Genomic DNA, 20149 nt, shown 5'->3' on the forward strand with positions numbered 1-20149 from the left:
TAATTTATGTTTTTCTTATTATTATTCTGGCATGTTCCCTCTGCCTGTCCAGTCCTGAAGAAGAGTCTTGGCCCGAAAGGTTGACTGTTCATTTATCTCCATAGATACTACTGGACCTGCTGAGTTTCTCCAGCATTTTTTGTGTGTTGCTATGTATTGCTTTTATTCTGCATTTCCAACATCTTCACTATTTTGCTTATGTATTTCTAAAACCTGATACCAACCTGGCCAGTTGCATTAACTCATGAAATAGCACGTCCTCTGATTCAGCTGATACAATTTACTGGAGATCTTCAATTAGTAGCAAAATGTTTTAGGGGGTAAGTGGACTCCAAGAGCTGAGCTGTGTGAACCACAATTACATGCTGAATATCTGTGTGCTGTAAGTCATCACATTCCTACCCAGCCCTGCCATTTTCCGACCTGTGTTTCTGTATTGCATTACTTGAGACCACAACCACATAGATACACAGAAAATGACTTGGGGTTTATAATCATCACATTGTGCATTGCTACTTGTCAGTAACAGGAAGGTTCTGTTCATGCTTAAGTTGCCTTTCGGACCTGCATATCTGGCAGGCATGAATTAGTCGAGAGACATGAGAATATATCTGAACTTAAGAGATAATGGGGTAAAATTATTCTATGCATGACAAGTGATGAAACCGTGCTTCTCCTTGATTAAAGTTCCCCCACAAATTACCTATTAAAATACTCTCAAATCATTGTAAAGTAGACTAGTATTTTATGAATTCTGAATAAAACCACTCATTCCACATCCTGTCTCTTTCACAGCTTTCTGTTTGGTTGTTTTTTCTATTCTTATTGGTTGTAAAAATGCATGCTTCCACATTCTGACCTGAGCAAGCTTTACGTGCTTGCTCGTTTACCTTTGATAATTACTTTGCATGCTGCAGCTTTCCAGTAAATATGGAAATTTGTTGATGAATTTCATTTACAGGATTTTATCTTTAAACATGCATGCTGTTAACTTCCAAAGAAAGATGTATATATATATATATGTTTTCAACCATTTCAGCATAAGTAGAAGTTGTGTTTACATGAGCATTGGATATACAGTACCTGAGTATATCAACATATACCTTCAGCATTTGTGGTGCAATTGGGTTATGCTAGTGATTAGCTGAGTTTGCACAGTATAAGTTTGATAGACTGAATTTGATAACCAAACCTGCCAAATTTTATTGGCGGTTTTATCCCTAAATTTATTTCAGTGTATCATCAACAGTAAAATATCTCAGGAGGACAAGTATTGTTTTAAGTGTTGCGTACTTATTCAAGAAAAGATTAAATTAATAATTGTGGATCAGATCTCCGAATGTCAGTTGTGAAATAAAACTTTTGGAAACATGATTTTGGGAGAAGGTTAGCAGTTATTTGATTAAACTTAGACTGGCTGGTGAATCAGAAAGCATATGTTAACGTAAGGTGACATCTAATGAAGTAATAGAAAGGGTGAATGAGTGTATGCATTTAATTAAAACAGACTGCAAGTGGTACTTTGCAAAGGCATTTCATAAAGGAGCATATATTAGGCTTTGGTTTTGCAAAACTGAAGCCTGGTGACTAAATGGAGCAGTAGCTATTTCGATACAAATCCAACAAAGTTTAGAGGTTCAAAAGAATAAAGAGGGGGGGCGTATTATGACCAGTTTTGGGCCCATTATCTTAAAAAAGGATGTGCTGAAACTGGAGAAGGGTTAAAGGAGGTTCATGAATATGATTCTTAGATTGAATGGCTTGTCATATGAAAAGATTTGATGGCTCTGGCCTGTATGTACTGGAATATAGGAGAATGAGGGGTAACTTAATTAAAATCTATCATATGGTGAAAGGACTTGATAGAGTGGATGTGGAAAGGATGTTTCCTGTGGTGGGAGTGTCTAAGACCAAAGGACACGGCCTCAAGGTAGAGGGGCATCCTTTTAGAACGGAGATGAGGAGGAATTTCTTTAACCAGAGAGTAGTGTATCTGTGAAATTCATTGCCACAGGCAGCTGTGGAGGCCAAGTCTTTATGTATATTTAAGGTAGAGGTTGATAGAAGTTTAATTTGTCAAGGTATGAGGAGATATGGAGGGAAGGCAAGAAATGGGCTGAGAGGAAAAATGGATCAGGCATGATGAAATGGCAGAGCAGACTCAATGTGTCAAATGGCCTAATTCCGCTCCTATATCTTAACATCTTATATCACTAGACTTCCAAAAACCCCAGACTTGTGCAATAGTGAATTCATGTCAGATGAAGTTCAGTGCTGAGTATTGTGAGATATGACTAGAAGATACTATTTTCAAAAAAAATGATAACAGGCGGTCTGTGAAATATTTTAATGAGAATGCAAGGCTTATGCAATATTATGGAATAATTGAGTCATACAACATGAAAGGAGGCTCTTCAGCCCAACAGGTCTATACCAGCTAAGCTGCTCATCCAACCTTGTCAGCCACTTCCCTGTACTCAGCCCATAAACTGCTAAACCTTTCCTATCCATGTACTTGTCCATCTATCTTTTAAAAGTTTTAATTGTATCTGCCCCAACACTTCATTTGGAAGTCTGTTCCATATACACATCATACTCTGTGTGAAGGCATTGCCCTTCTCATTCCTACTAAATCTGCTCCCTCTTTTCTTAAACCTATGGCCTCTAGTTGATGATTCCACAACTCTGAGGAAAAGAGTGAGACCTCATTATTTTATGCACCTCTGCAAGATCACCTTTCAGTCTACACTCTGAGGAAAAACGTAATAGTCTGTCCAACCTCTCCAAACAACATAGTCCCTCATGTCCTGGCAAGATAGTGTGGAGGTTGGAACTGTAGATCTTGCTCTTGTTGTTCTGGGTGCTGACTTGATATGAAAAAAGGTGCTTGGCAAGGCATTTCAAGCCCTGCAGCTGTGTTGTTTCAAAAGGTAGAAATGGTAAAGGTTCTGGCAGATGAATGTGTACCAAATTATGTAGACTGCATTGTTCTAGATGTTGTCAGCTTTTTGACAGCTGAGGTTACACTCATCTGGGAAATGGCGAAAAGTCCATCATGTTCTGCTTAATAGATAATGGAAGTGCTTTGGAGAATTGAATGATGAATCATTTGTCACAGAAAGCTTAACCACCAACCACTGGCCTTTGGATGGTCCAGTTAATTTTACCGTTAAATGAGATCCCCAGAATGTGGAGGGAATTCAATGCCTTTGAACGCCACATACTTGGAAAGTGGCTATTTGGAGAAGTGATTGACTTAGTTAGTTCCGTGAGAACAAATGAATAGAAGTTCACTTTATTACTATTTAATATTTGAGGATGCAAATGCGTTACTTTTTTGTCATCACAGCAATATAGTATTGTAGTTACAGATACTAAAAGTAAGTAATACTCCAAAAACACAAAATGCATTCTCCTTAATAATATACTATCAACCAGGTAAAAATTTTCTAAAACAAAATTGAGACAGTGCAGTTATGTAGTGGTTAGCACAAAGCTTTACAGTACCTTCAATCCAGGTTTACAAGTTCTGTCACCATGTGTGCTTCCTGCCACAGTCCAAAGATGAAATGGTTGGTAGGTTAATTGGTCGTTGTAAATTATCCGGTGATGAGGCTAGCATTAAATTGGTGGGTTGCTAGGCCACGTGGCTCAAAGGGCCAGAAGGGCCTTCTCTGTGCTGTATCTCAATAAATAAATAAATAAATGAATAAATAAAATTCTTTTGAAGCCTGTGTCATACAATGTCCAGCTTTCAGTGTAGTGATGCAAATGAAAAGCTGGAATATTTTCAATATACACAGTTTTGTTCATGCGAGTGCTGAGTAACAACATTTTTGCTGGTTTCATTATAATCCCAATTCTTTGGGTTGCCACATCTTTTTACCGATGAAGATAAACATTTGTGTTCTTTAGAGAATTATTCATGTTTTGTGTTTACAGATTTTCTTTTCAGTATTACTTAAGTAGTTACATTCACAGTTATTTAATTAATTATGATTGCCTACATCATTCCTCAAGCGAACATTGCCATTTCACTATTGAAACATTGTGTATCTATTGCTATGACCTATTTAAATTCATAAAGCTTCATATACAAGTGTTAAATTTTTAATCTCTGGATTATTGAGAGTCATTTTTCAGAATTGAAGATTTGTGGACAGGCAAAATTTCAACCTGCAGATAATATGGTTTATCTTCTAACAGCATTAAAATACTGTATGCAAAAGCATGTGAAACTATATTAAAAAAAGCATGTTGCTAAACAAAGTAGGTTTATGTGAAAATGTTGAAAAGCTTCTTTTCATCAGTAAGTAACAGGCACGTTTGGAAGAATTCTTATTTTAACACTTATGGCAGTTATTTGATCCCCAGGCAGAACCCTAGATACAAGATAGAATATTCCAAAGATGATATGTTCATAGATGCACAGCATTGTTGTTATGGTTACTGTAGTTAGTCAGCCAATGTTCTTGATTTCACAGGAAGTATAGCTGGCAGCACCATTCTTTCATTAGTTCTAATAATCCACTAATCACTGGAGCATGTAGAGTAGGCACAAAACTTTGAGAGTTGGATGTCTGTTTCCGTTTTACAATGCTTTAAAGTCAAATGTAGCCTTAGGAAGATTTCCCGTTCTGTTACAGTCTATGCTATAATGCCCCAGTGGAAAATAATCTTCAGCTTGAGCACCGAACTGGAATCAAGTTATTCATATAACTTGCCGTGGGTATTGCCAAACAAAGATAAATCTCTTGTCCAGTTCTGTAAATACCTTGGCATGAATATCTCAAGGCCACAGGGGAAGAAAAATCTTTTTATTTTCATTGACCAGTGTTATGAAGCCTTTGTTATTAGTGTAGAATCAGGAAGTATAATGTCTAATTTCTGTGGATTATGATAGGTAAGCATATAATTGAGTCATGTGTGAGGGAATCGCATTATACTATGTGTGACTTAAGCACAGATAGTGTAGGTCAGGGGTCAGCAACCCGCGGCTCTTTCATCTCTGTGCTGCGGCTCCCTGTGGTTTGTTAGCTTTTGAAATGTATTTCGAAATTTGAAGATTATGGTGATCTTGTACAATCTAAAAATGTTGTGGAGACCCCATTTCCTGGCACATCCGAACCGGCTCACAATTAGCCACCGTTCTGGCTAAGGGAGATAGACTACGGGGGTTTGTGAGTACATGTCTTTTGGAGCATCCGCGCCCACGGGGACGGGTTGAGGGAGGCTTTAAATCAAGGCTGTTTAGTTCAAATAAAGTTACCTTTGACTGCAGTGTCTTTATTTTAGCGCTGCGTATAGCGCTACACCGCTACAACGTGTTTTTTATCGCTATTAATATACATCACCACTGCCAATGCCTGACACCCGCCAATGCGCGCTTTCTTTTAATTCTTCGATCCAAGGTAGGCTAACTATGGAGTAACCTTCAACCCAACATCTTTTTTTCGGAGTTCAAAATGTTTTTGTTGAATGCAGAAATGTAATTTCATTTTCTCTGCAGGAGTTCATCAATTTCATAAATGCAACACATTATAGTTTGTTTATACATAGCATAAAGGCAAAAAAAACCATTGTATGCAGTGTTATTTCATTTTAAATGTCAAATGGGTTTTGTGGCTCCCAGTGTTTTCTTTTCTGTGGGAAATGGGTCCATATTGGCTCTTTCAGTGGTAAACATTGCCGACCCCTGGTGTAGGTAGTGGTGGTTTGCCTACAATAAAATGTACTCTTAGGTTCAGAGGCTTCTGGTTTCCACCCATAATAATCCTTGAAATAATTATAGAGAGAACAGTGGAAAGACAGTAGAAGTAATTGGAAGAGCAATAAATGCTAGCCTTGCTAGTGAAGTTCACATCATGAAAACTGAGCACTTCAGATCACCTCCAAATCAATGGTTCCATTTCGAATGATAAATAGCAAGATTGTAGTAGCAGATAATCTGTGAACACAGAATAGGGTAGTTGGTGGTGGCAGGTAACATGATGAGACCTCCAGGTATTCGTCCAGCCTTTGCTGGCAATCCAGATTGACAGTTTTAATGAGTTTTACAGATATTGATGCCAGTTGTCAATATATTAGCCCTGTGTTTGGGTGTATTGTTGTGCTGAGGCAGATTATGTGAGTATTCATTCAAATGCAAGAATTGTTGACTTCAGAAATTTGGTATTGTTCTGAGAGTGAGAAGAAATGAGATGTGTCAGCTGGTGATGTTAATTTATGAGATGGTGTCCTCAAAACATGATCATAAAAAAAATTAAAATATGCTGGAATAAGTGCAACAAAAATAATTGAGATAGAGATGAGTGAGTACATTGATATGTACTGACAGCTGTTTACTGTATTTTAGAGTTTTGTGTGGAGTTTACAGTATCTAAATGCAGATGGACTAATACGTTTTAATTTTTTTTTCTTGAAGCAAGAAAAGCCAAAAATCGTTGAACCACTAGAATATGAGGCAGTGATTGAAGAACTTGAGAGCCAAATTCAAGATCACCCCCTCAAAGATATGTTGCTCTTTCCAGAAAATGATTTCTCGGTAAGAAAGTCTTTTATATCTGAAATGTTTTTGTTCAAGCTCAGCTGTTCATTGAGTGTAAAAAAAAATAGTATTAGGATTCACAGTAGCTGCAACGTAAGACCAGACTCGTTTCCTGTAAAGATAGTTTCACTACGCTACTCATGAAAACTCTTAGTTTGTGTCAATGTTTTTTTTTAAATTTTAAAATATCAGCTTTTGTCTTTAGCCTTGTTCTTACTGATAATACATTACCGTATCTGTTTCTTTTCTTTCTTGACCACACTACCAATTTATGCGGATAACTAATTGTACTGCTATGATGATTGGTTGTGGGTGGACTGAAGTGAATGTTTATTCTGAATGTGGTACTCATACAAATCCTGTCATGCACACATGACACTGTTTTACTTCAGTTGTGCAATAAAGTTCTTAAACATCAGGTAAGTGCAAATAAAATTGTTTAATTCAGTGATGAAAAGAGAAAACACAGTAGATATTCAGCAGGTCAGGCAGTATCTATGAAGCTTAAAGTGAAATGTTTCAGTCAGTAATTTCTGTAGGATTCCATCCCATCCTCCTAGTTTCCCTGTGACATTTGTTCTGATCTACATCAGTGCTTAAGAGATCTCTCACAATTTCATTAACCGTTCCTTCCCTCTACCATAGTTACCGTTGCTCTCGACCATATCTCTATTTCTTAAAATTCTGTTCTCAGTCTCTCGTCTTAGCCAGATCAAGAGGCCCTCAGCTTTTAACTTACCAACCTTTATAATCACTGGAACAATCTGCTGGAAGAACTCAACAAGTCGAGCAGATTCTGTGGAGAGGGGGTGTGGGGGGGACTGTTGGGAACCCTGCATTAGATCTGAATGGCGATGGCAAGTAGCCACTATAAAGAGAAGAGAGGGAAGTGTGAGACAGGGGCAAGTAGGTGTTTATTGGATGGAGTGGACAGAGGAGGGATAAATAATGATGGGCAGATAGAGCAAGATAAAGGAGTGGGAGGGTGGAATTGGGAGATGGAAGCAGGTGGATAATAGGTGGAAGCAGAGAAAGAAAAATATAGCAGATAATGCCATGTGAGGGAAGGGGAGAGTAATGGTGAAGAAGGTTAAGAGGATGATAAACAGGAAAACAAAGGCTGCTAAAGCTGGAATCTGATAAGTAAGGGGGCTGTTTATGACAAACATAAAAGGAGAGGTATTGGAACCAGGCAAGTGAGGGAATCCAGTGGGTAAAATGTGTGGATAGTAGGTGTAACTTTAAAAACGTGGGGAAGGATATCCACTGGCTACCTTTTTAAAGTTACTGGAGGGGATTCTGAGGGTAGGATCTACCAACATTTGGAACTGCAAGGATTGTGAGTGGGAAATCTTGTCTCACAGATTTATTGAGCTTTTTCCAGAGGTATTGGTGAGGATTGACTAGGGCAGGGTGATGGACATTGTCTACATAGACTTCAGCAAAGCCTTTCACTTGGTTCCATGTGGTAGGTGAATCTGAAAGGGTAGATTGTAGGGGATTCAGGATGAGCTAGCTAATTGAATACAGCAATCACTTAGTGGGAAGAGGTGATGGTCGTGGAGAACTGTTACTCATAGTGGACAACTGTGACCAGTGGTATGTCAGAGAAATAGGTGCTGGGACCACTGTTAACTGCTACTGATATTAATGATATGGATGAAAATGCTGTTAGTGTGGTTGGTAACTTCACGGATAACAGCAAAATTGATTAACTGGAGAATTGTGCGAGGAATAGCTAATGGAATCCAACTCAGACTAATGTGAAGTTTTGCATTTTGGTAGTTAAACTTCCATAGTAAATAGTTAAGTCCCTGGAGAATGTTGTAGAACAAAGATTCATAGGATTACAGGTGCGTACTGTAGTTCCCCGATAGTGGTGACACAGGTAGATAGCATGTTAGAGGAAGTGTTTGCCAACATTGTCTTCATCAGTCAATAAATTGAGTACAGAAGTTGAGACATCATGTTGCAATTCTACACATTGTTGTTGAGACAATACTTGAAGTATTGTGTACAGTTCTCGTTGCCCATCTATAGAAAGGATTTTGCCAGAAAGAGTGTAGAAAAGAGTTAAAAAGATGCTACCAGGAGGGGAAGGTTTGAGGCATAAGGAAAGGCTGGAGAGGCTAAGACTTTTTTCTTCCTGGAGCACTGGAGGCTAAGTGGTGACCTTTCAGAAGTCTATAAAATCATGAGGGTCATTGATAATTGAATGGCCATTGAGTTTTTTCCAGAGTAGAGGACCTAGATATAAGGTACAAGGTGAAAGATTTAAAAGGGACAATAGAGGTATCATTTTCTCACAGAGAGTGGGGGGGGGGGCAGTGTCCATGCAATGAGCTGCTAGAGAAAGCAGTACAATTACAATGTTTAAAAACACTTGAATCGAAAAGGTTTAAAAGGATACATGTGTCCCCCGCTGTACGAAAGTTCGCTTTACGCCACTTTGCTTTTATGAAAGACCTACATTAGTACCTGTTTTCATGAACCGAAAAAAATCCGAAGAGAATTTTGCTTTTAAAAAAAAAAGGCACCTTTTAAACAAGAAGGACTACCATGCCCGTGAAGCTTTGCATGGGCAGGTGTGTGCACATGTTTGCAGAGATTTTTCTACAAATCAGTTTTTGGCTAAATCTTCCTGATTCTGGTAAGTGAAACTACACTGTACATACATTATTTCTACATTTTGTAGAAAAAAGGTGCCTGCTTTAAACTTGTCTTTACCCCAAGGAAGATTGACATGACCGTGAAGACTTGCGCGGGCAGGTGTGTGCACATGCGTATACATGCCATTTTTTTTAGGTTTTATGTGCTATTTGGTATGATTTGGTAGGTTATTTTTTTGGTCTAGGAACACTCAAAAATTTTTCCCATATAAATTCATGGTAATTGCTTCTTCGCTTTATGCCATTTCGGCTTACAAAAGGTTTCATAGGAACACTACTTTCCTATAGCGGGGGAAACCTGTGTAGTCCAAATTCTTTAGGCAAATGGGACTAACTTGGATAAACATCTTGGTCGCATGGACAAGTTGAGCTGAGGGGTCCTTCTACCGTGCTGCATATCTCTGTGATTCTATGATGGTTTACTACTCCAAATTTCAGCTTCTTGTATCTTCGTAGTCAATGGAATAGCCCTTTTAATTTTCACCACCTTCACAGAGGTTCTCCCACCAGATACGTCTTCCCATTTATAAATGAGAATCAAATTAAAACTGTAGTTGTCTGAAATACTGCCAGAAAATGCTGGAACAATGCAGCAGATCTTGCAGCATCTGGAGAAAGAGGAACAAGTCAATATTTCAGGTGAAATAACTTTTGTAAGAACTGAGATAGAGGGTAAATAAGTTAGTTTTAATTTGAAGAGAGGACGGGGGAGGAACGTATAAGCAAGTGGAATCTTAGTGATGCTGCAAGATCAAGGTTGCCCTGGTGATATGCTGTTGATGTGGATGATATGGTTTCTTCTGCCGAATGTTTTCAACATTTTCTGAAGGGATGTTTTTCGCCACAACTCCTTGGTTCATTTTTGCTTCCCATAGCACTTTCTCCACAGTAAGGGTAATTTACTCCCCCTTTCCATTAGCAGGGGCACAAATAGTCCTTACCACTGAAGCAGGAATACACTTGCTCCTTTTCTAATTTATTGTTTGGCATTCTGTCTTTACAGTGTGTCATATTTGCACTGGTGGAACCAAACGCAGAACTATTTTTCAGGCTGCCACGATGCCCTGAACTTATAGCTGTCTAACTCTCCTTCCCATTTCCTATACAACTTCTCTATCACTGATTTTCTCCACTGTTTTAGTAGCACCTGAACTTCTGTTCTTGAGACATAGTACTGAATTTGGTAACAAGCTTTCCCTGTTCTGTAGCAGAACTGGCTGCTTTTGACATGAAATCATCCACTGTAACATTGACTCAGTATCCTATCTCCCCTCAGATGCTAGCATCCACTTTTATTTATGTTTTCCAGCAAACATTGTGCTCTGCATCTCATAATTCTAGTAAACTGATTTTTCCCCTCTCTCAAGCTGTTCTCAATCACCTTTTTAAATTGAAACTCTTCCAGACTAATCAGCTATAATTAATTGATTTCATTTCTTCCTCTTCAATAGTATTAAAAAATTTGCATCGGCTAGACAACCCTGGTCTCTTACACAATCACAGATATTCCTTTTGTCTCTGCACATGTATGAGGAGAGATTAGGTCAACTACCCCTTGGCTTTGAATCCACTATATTTTTGAAGTCAAGCAAATTTTATTGAAGTACATCAGCTTCTGACAGGTCTTGACATCATGCATGCAGGAAAGATATTTCCTTTGGCTGGGGCTGTCTAAGTCGCAACTCACACTTTCAAGATATTGAGCAAGACACAGGGGTGAGAAGAGGTTTCTTCTCTGGGAGCATGGTGAACTTGTGGAATTTTCTACCCCAGAAGCTGTACCAGCCAAGTCACTTAATATATCTAAGGTAATAGATTTCCAGGCATGAAAGGTCTCAAGAAATTTCAGGGGAGAGTGGGAGTGTGGTATTCAGACAAAGGATCTGCTATGATTAGCAGAATAAGCTTGAAGGACTGACTGGCATAGGGCTGCTGCTTTTCTTCTGTTTCTACATTTGTAAAAATATTATTACTATTACTGAATACCAGAGTAACATTTCCCTTTGGTGTAAAGAGGCCCAGGAGTTAATTGATTTTTGCTTGACCCTAACTTAAGCCTGTTTTCAAGTGCAGGGATTGAATGCTTTAAGTGTAAGAGAGGTATTTCCCTTTTCAATGGAAGGGAATTAATATGGTTGAATCCCAACAAGAAATGAATGCCGTATTGTACAGATTATTTAAATTCAGTGAATGTTGGCTTTTAACTGTGATGTACTCACAAGCACTGATACTTGAATTAGCTGCCATTTCAATCAAGATATGAATTGAAACACTCAATATGGCTAGAAATTCCTATTCTGCAAAGGTGCCCTGCCATGGATGTTCACTATCCTGGGCCACAGTGCTTTTTTTTTTCTCAAGCGCAGCTTTCTAACGTAGCAGGTGACACTTGTAGAGATCAAAGAGTTGTTCTGGAGTAAGTTAGACTTCCATCCAATATGCTATGTTCAGCTTCTTGTCATAAACGTGAGCCACTCTTCAGTTCTTAATGTAAATTACAAGAAATAGTCAGTCTGAAGTTAAAAGGACAGCTTTTCAAACAAACAGCAGTGTATGTAGAGCACAGGATTTTGGGCATAGCACAGGACCAGTTGCAGTGTCAGATAATGGAGTTACGTTCAGTGAAATGTTCCAAACCGGACACTGCTGGCTAAGTATTTAGTTCAAGGAAGCTTGAAGATTAGATTGATACTAACACTTAGCACGTCAAATAGCTAATCTATTAGCAGTTGGAGGGTTCACAGCATTACTTGTGTGTATCTGGGAACACTGTCAAAAGAAGCTTTTAGGCCACGTACATGTATGAAAAGGTATCTAAAAAATTCACATGCTTGTGAAATCACCTCACAAAAACAATATACATGTTTTTGTTATAAAGAGCTGTAGGCTTGCTAGGAATGGTCAAAAAAATTAAGAAAATTACAGAAAGATGAGTGTGTTCCTTCAGGCTTCTGTACCTCCTACCTGATGGTAACAGTGAGAAAAGGGCACGTCCTGGATGCTGGGGGTCCTTAATAATGGACACTGCCTTTCTGAGACACCGCTCCCTAAAGATGTCCTGGGTACTTTGTTGGCTAGTACTCAAGATGGAGTTGACTAGATTTACAACCTTCTGCAACTTCTTTCGGTCTTCTTTTCTGTGATAGGTGATTCATTCATCTGCAACATGTTGGTATGTCTTTTTAACTTGTAGAAATTCTATCTCAGTTTTGGAACTGCTTTGCGTTTTATACATCATCTGTAATTTGGAAACCTTGTATAAGATAGAAAATCTGTGTGAGTTTTAAATGTTTATTAACAATTTTGTCTGGATTTTAATGTGTATCACTGAAAGTAAATGAACTGTGTTTAAATTGTTAGCTGGAAGTATCTCCTCCTTGGTGGGGGGGTGGGGGAATGCATGGTCAGTAGAAGCTATCCATATCAGGTAGCGCTTAAGATCTTCATTCAAGTTTAAGACTTCGTGGTCAGCAAACCCAATGTCTTCAAAGCCCATAATTCTGTGAATAAGATGCTAGTAAATACCTGGAATACAAACCACTGGAATCCTCAGAGGAATGGCTTTGTCTAAAACTTACAATAATGATTGGCACACTTACTTCTTTGTTTAGAAGACAAAAGGAAAGCTGAAGTTAAAAATATTTGTGAAGATATGGCTTATGTTTTAAAAATTACATTGACCAATATCAAAATATTACCTAATGAGCTATTCACTACTATTAGAAGAAATGGTTCAGGATGAAATGTGCCCATGTTATTTGCAAACACCTGTATTAGTTAAGGAGACTAAAATATGATAATAACATTTGTGATCTGTGATTTAACTATGCTTGGGCCCAGACTGTGATGAAATCTGGCACTGATTGTTAGAACTTAGATAGAACAGCAGTGAACATATCCTTTGTATTATGACAGCATTGTCTCTGATTCCACCACCTTGCATTTGCTTATACGGAGAATGATATGAAAATAACTGGCTGGTTTGGATTTTTTTTGTGGTCAGGCTGTACTTGTGCAGTTTTCCACAATTCTGGGTACATGTCATGTGTTGTAATCGTAGAGAAAACAGATTGCCTAGAGTTATGGCTGGTTCCAGACAACAAGTTTTCATTACGATTGCTAGGATGCTCTTGGGTTCCATATCTTTTGATACAATGTGAACCTTCAGTTGCTTGTGGAATCAATTCAATTGAAGTAGCCTGCAAAGGAATAAACCGTCAATATTTCAAACTGAATGTTGACTGCTTATTTTTATCTATAGATGCTGTTTGACTTACTGTGTTGCTCATAAAACAATCGAAGTGTAATGAACAAATCCTTTGCTTTAATAATAAAGAGGACAAATAATAGGTAGGACTGTAAGGTAATTCTCCCACCTTAACTTGACTTTTTAGATTTCTCCTTGCATTGCGTATTCATGCCATTTTCTCAGTCATAATTCACTAAACTACTTCAAAGTGAAAGTCAAATTTATCATCAAGGTATGTATATGTTATCGTTCAAGTTCAAGTTTAGTGCTCACTCAACCATACAGGAATACCCATGGATACAGCCATGTTTTATATACTGTATTGAGATTCATTTTCTTGCTGGCATTTATAGGAAAATGAAGAAATACAATAGAATTTATTATAAACTATTCATAAATAAAGACTAACAAACAACTAATGTGCCAAATAAGACAAACTGTGCAAATAAAAAAATAAATAATACTGAGATTGTGCATTGCAAAATCCTTGAAAGCAATCCTGTAGGTTGTGGAATCAGTTCAGAGTTGTGACGAGTGAAGTTATTCACAGAAGGTAATACCTGTTCCTGAACCTAATAGTGTGGGACCTAAGGTTCCTGTACTTCCTGCCCAACGGCAGTAACGAGAAGAGAACAAGGCCTGGATGTTGGATACTGCTTTCTTGTAGCAGTGCTTCAAGTAAGTGTGTTCAATGGTAGTTAGGGTTTTTTGTTTTACTTAGAAACACAGCAGGGTAACAGGCCCTTCTGGCGTAATGAGTCCACACTGCCCAATAAAACCCATGTGGACAATTAACCTAATAACCTTCATGTCTTTTGAATGTGGGAGAAAACTAGAGCACCAGAGGAAACTCATGAGGTGAGAGGGAGAACATGCACACCCCTAACAGATAGCAGCTGGAATTGAACCCTGATCGCTGGTGCTACGAAGCATTGTGCTAACTGCTATGCTTTCCACTGGATACTTCCCAAAGGATACTTTCCATTGTACTTCGATAGAAGTATATCAAAGTTTTAGGTGACATAGCAGATCAATGCAAATTTCTAAGAAAGTAAAGGCACTGTTGTGCCTTCTTTGTGATGATACTTCCATGCTGGTCCCAGGACAGATCTTAACACCAAGGAATTTAAAGTTACTGTCCCTGTCCACCTCTGATCCCCTAGTGAGGACAATAAATGAGGAGAATTAATGCAGTTAATGGGCAATGAGAACTGATGCTTACAGAGTGGGTCTGAGCAAGTGAAGAGGATGTAGAACCGCAGAGCTGGGTTTTACAGAGTATGCGGATCTCACTAAATGCTGTTAACTCTACTCTGAACCACACCTTTCTGGAGTACAGGGGAAGTGAAGTAGCTATTGGAAATGAATGCTCAGTTATGTTCAGGTACATAGGGGCAGGGTCAAAGGGAGAAGCAAGGGTCAGTGTGGTCAGTCTCCAGCTTCTTCTGTTTATAGTCGATAACCAGCTCTTTGGATTTCTTAACATTGAGTGAGAGGTTGTTACTGTAGCACCATTTAATTAGATTATCAAACTCCCTCCCGTATGCCAATTCATCAACACAGCGGTGTTGCCTGCAAACTTAAATACAGCACTGGAGCTGTACTTAGGCACACAATTGGAAAGTAGGCAGCTCAGCACACAACTTTAAAATGCACCTGTGTTGATGGTGATTCTAGTGGAGATGTTATTGCCAATCTGTACTGACTGGCTACTGCAAGTGAGAAAATAGAGTATCCTGTTGGCACACGGAGCTTTTGAGGACAGTTCTTAGAATTCAATGATGAATTTCAGGGGGATGATAATGTTGAATGCTGAGCATACATTAACATCTTCATCACAGTTCTCAGCCATGATATCTCCTCTCCCCCGCCCAATACTCACACAAGCCTTTTGGTGTAAGTGCACATTTTCATTTTTTTTCATCCATATAAAATGTGTGTTAGGCAGAAAATGTAATTTGCTATGTCATCTTCCCTCAATTTCTTAAAACAATAAAATTATCCTCATGGTTTAGCATAAAAGGGATTGAAAATAAATGAATGTAATGATTCCAAAGTACTTAGACTGCAGCATGAGGAATTTATTTTTGAAATGATTGTTTACGGAAATACAGATTTTAGATTTAATACTATAATATGGGTATATTCTGCTGGAGCTTTTGACTTAAGATTTGTGTATGCAAATTGTGTAATGCTTGTTTTAAACAGAAATCTGATCTCTGAAAATGCTGTCAGTTATCTTTTACTGACCTTTAATGTGTTCCATCAATATAGACCGTTTTCTGCATTCACACCTAATTCACTCTCTGGCCTGATTGGTTTTTAATTGTTGGTTGGTCTTTTCCCCTCATGGAAGCTATTAGAGTTACATTTAAAAATATAGAAATAAAGTAATATAACAACCTATATGTACAGAGATAAAGATAGCACAGTTACACAAGGAAGCAATTCCTCTTGATACTTCTATAGCTCATGTAATGAAAATTTTTCCGGATGGTCAGTAAATCCAAGAGGAGAATAAAAATAGAAAATGATAATCCAACAAATCCGGCACATATGTGATGAGAGAAACAAATGAATGTTTCAGAGTGATAAACTGTTGTATCTTTCATTCTAATTTAATATTTAAGAAAGGAAGAAGGGGAAAATTTGAGAACTACTGTTAGCCAAACATCATTAGCAGAGAAAGTGCTAGAACCTGCAAGGGGTAATGGGACTGAATGAAGCTAGCATAGACTTATGAAAGGGAAATCACAACAGTCCAATATACTGGAGTTCTTTGAGAATTGACATCAAATTTACATTTTCAGACAGCTTTTCAATAATATGCCATTCAGATGGTGAACAGAACTAGAGCAAATAATTTTGGGAGGAAAATACCTGAAAAATTCAGAAATGATTAAAAGCAAACAGTGGGGAAAAAATGAGCCTCTTTCAAATGGTCAGATTGTGACTTGTGGGATACCACAGCGTTCCACAGGGTACTTGATCAATATTGATGATTTGTCGGAGGGGATCATGTTTACATTTGCTGCTGATGCAAACTATTGTGAGTAGAGCAGATGACATAAAGAGATTTCTAGATTATGTAGACAACACTGAATAAAAAAAATGACAGAGTATGATGTGAGAAAATGTAAATTATCTGCTTTTGGTGACTGGGAATGTAGACAAGTCATGGAAATATGCACGTCATGCACAGGAATTGTACACTAGGGAAAACTTACACATTCAGCAAGCAATTATAGAGGCTTTTTGGCCTTTTCCATGGAATGATTTGAGTTTATAAGGCCTTAATGAGTCTGCACTTGGTCTGGATTCCTTAACTAAAAAAGGGATATCCTGCAATTGAGACGGTGCTATGAAGATTTAGCAGATTGAGGTAGGTTAGTTGTATGTGGAGAAATTAAGTAAATTTGGCTTATATTTTCTAAGGTTTGTAAGACTGAGGGGTGAGATCATTGAAACTTTTTCTGGGTTCAGCAGAAAGGAGTCTAGAACCAGGGGTAACACACACAAAATACTGCAGGAACACAACAGGTTGGGCAGCATCTATGGAGAGTATTAAAGAGTCAAACTTTGAGGACAAGACCCTTCATTAGGACTGGAAAGGAAGGGGGAAGAAGCCAGAATAAAATCCCCGGGGTCACAGTTTCAGAGTAAGGAGTAGACTATATAGAACTGAAGTAATAAAATATCACTTTATTCAGTGGTGAATCTGTGGAATTCTCTTTGCCAGGAAGCCATGAATCTTCTGTCACTGAGTTCATTCAAAACAGACATCAATAGATTTCAAGACATTAATGGAATTACTGGATGTGGGGATGTGTGTAGGAAGGCCACCAACTTCATGAATAGTACAAGCTTGAAAGACTAGATGTTGTAATCCTGCTCTTATTTCCTTCACTCCTATGTTTTTTCTCTATTTACAGATGCAATTGTTCTTATTTCAGATTTCAGGATCCACTGTTTTTAATTGTTTATTTTTGAAAAATAATATTGGAACATAAACATAAGTGCTGGAATACCATTGCATCTGAAAATCAGGAATTCAGTGTAATTTTGCTCAAATTATTCCATGGAATAGATTTCATGACATATGCCAGTGATAATAAACCTGATTCTGATTCTGATTTATTTGCTGTTTGATGAACAGCTACTTAAAGTGCAAAGGCCAATAAGTTCCCATTAAACAATTTCTAATGGAATCATTACTATATTTTTGCCCAGGCATCATCAAACTTAAGAGAAAGACGGACCATAAATTCCACTGTGCCTGAGGGGGCCGAAAATGAAGCCGAAAGTCTACTTGTGAAACAGGTAAAGAATGTAATGAAGTTTATCACCATGCAGATATAAAACTGGTCGTGAGGACAGCAGATTAACTTCAGTGATATTTGATGAATTCCAGAAGTAGATTTTTGCTCTTTTGTTCATTTAGTAATCTAATTTAGAATTACTTTAAATGAATGAATGGATGCAAGATGACACAGTTGAGCTGCAGTGCTTGTAATATATTATTCATTGTTGGTCAAGATTTGCTCTTGAGTCTTCTTCTTGGGTTACCATTAAAGTAAGAATTATGTCAATGAATCAAATCATCTTCTTCCTGGTTCAGTGGTTGCTTTAGACTAAATAGCATGTGGTGGCAGTATTGACAAGCAATGTTTTTTGCTGACATAAGATTACTTTTCCCTCAAAAATTGTTTGGCCCCTGTAAAAGGTTTTTGGACAGTTGATTTGTGATGAGCTAATAAATAACTTGTTTGAGCTTATGTCTCTGGGAAATTCGGTAGTCCCAATGTGTTGGTGGTTTTGATGAGGAAGGTCACTGGAGACTGGTGGTAGTTGTTTTGAATGGAATCAATAGATTGGAGACTGACAGAAGGTTAGGCAAAGATTGGAAGAGTTTGAAGGATTGGGTTTCTCTCTTAGTAATTTACTTACATAGATCTACATTAGACATCCCAATGGGGTATCCAATGTACTTAGGTAAACTATTAAGAGAGAAACCAATCTGATTCCCAACATAGACTTGGTCTTATTAGGCAGGTTTCCTTTAAATAATAATGAAACAGGTTTCACAGGTGCATGTATGTGCAATGAAAATTTTTGGAAGCAATTTCAGTGGAAGGCGTTTATATTGCAATGCACAGAAGCTCAGTAGAAAAATCGTGAATTTTACTTTCTACTCAGTAATAACCTAACTTCTGATACATTTAATTTCATTAAAGTTGAATTGCACAGTGTATAGAATCATGACGTTACGTAGTCCAGTTCTACACAATTTTATCCATAGTACAAAAGTTATCTATTTGTTCTAAACATTATCTGTGAGCCAATGAAACATAACAGGTCCTATGAAAGGGCACAGTTTTGCATGTAAACCCACAACATTGCTTTTAATCTAGTTTTTGAGATCACAAATGTCATTGTGGCCATGAACCCATTTATGGGCAGTAGGACTACTTTCGTTTCAGAAGTGTACATCAGTAATGGGCTGGGTTGATCAGACCCAAGCTATTCGAATGTCCAGGAAATATGGTGATAAGCACACAAGCACAACGAAGTAACTTGAGCCTAATTTATTGTCAGAAGATAGAAAGCACAAATCAACCACACTAAATACTACATAGCAAGTCACAAAGATTTCCGCAAAGATCTTAGGGATCACAATTCTGAGTCACCACTTGATTGTTGATGTTCTCAGGGGAACTCCAAATTCTGACTCATTTGTGAAATTACCTCTGTGCCCAAGGCACTGATAGCAATTCCTGGTCTAGGTGAAGTCCAAAGAACCTCATGAGGGAAAATAACCCCAATGAATATGAGTTCCACAAGCATAGGAAGACACACAGAGACCGACAAACTCTTTGATCTTTTATTTTCATGCCGTTAACTCAGCCTGGTTTCTTTCAATCAAGCAACTCGTGTTCTTTAATACAGTGCTTTATAAATCAATTAGGCACTTTAATGGTCGCATCTTATCCATCAGTTTAGCAATGTTTTAGACATAACATTCCTTTAGTTACAAAAGAACATTAATATTATATATAATTGATAAGCCCAATCCAAAAATGAATCCATCAAACCAATTTGATAGACACTAAGAAAGAATCCATTAACCTAGCTGCCAAAGTGACCAACATTTATTCATTAACAGACATCTCATGGTAATGGTGCCTGAGACAAAGAAAGAATCCACCTGCTATCAGCAAACATTCGACATTAACAGCCCTATGGTGTTTATTGTTTACAGACAATCATCCAAAATTTTACAAAATTTAAAACAACGCAACATCTGAAATTTGATTTTTTTTCCTTCAGTATAAAAAAATGGTTGCAACAATGTCCAACTCAATTCCACCACCTCCAAAATGTTACCAGAAACTTCAGCCTGTGAGCATTAGTTTTACTGTTGAGCATGAGGAAGGAGCTGTTCTCCTCTTTCACCCTCTTGGTGACTCTGTGGCTCCAAACCTTCCCGGGGCAACTCAAGCCCCTACAAACCCGGGTCCTGTTTTCACATCACACTGTGCAGTGTACGGGCAAACTTGTTCTAAAATTAGTCCATTCCCCTGGCCTGCTGACAGTTTGATCTCTGCCACCACACACAGCAGGTCCTCTTCATTCTGTCATTGAGTGCTCTCTCCCTCTGAGATCACCTTCATGTCTTTTCCTCCA

General features: G+C 38.0%; 1 protein-coding gene across 1 annotated transcript in view; it reads left to right on the forward strand.

The window, feature by feature from the left end:
• The window catches only part of dock10 (dedicator of cytokinesis 10), a 179944-nt gene that overhangs the window by 20125 nt on the left and 139670 nt on the right, over positions 1–20149 (forward strand). The window contains exons 2-3 of the mRNA XM_059947468.1: positions 6425–6544; positions 17696–17785. Of these exons, the coding sequence (XP_059803451.1) occupies positions 6425–6544; positions 17696–17785 (210 nt within the window). The remainder of the gene's footprint in view (positions 1–6424; positions 6545–17695; positions 17786–20149) is intronic.

The sequence above is a fragment of the Hypanus sabinus genome, chromosome 2 (genome assembly GCF_030144855.1).
Source record: "Hypanus sabinus isolate sHypSab1 chromosome 2, sHypSab1.hap1, whole genome shotgun sequence".
In the NCBI taxonomy this organism is placed as follows: domain Eukaryota; kingdom Metazoa; phylum Chordata; class Chondrichthyes; order Myliobatiformes; family Dasyatidae; genus Hypanus; species Hypanus sabinus.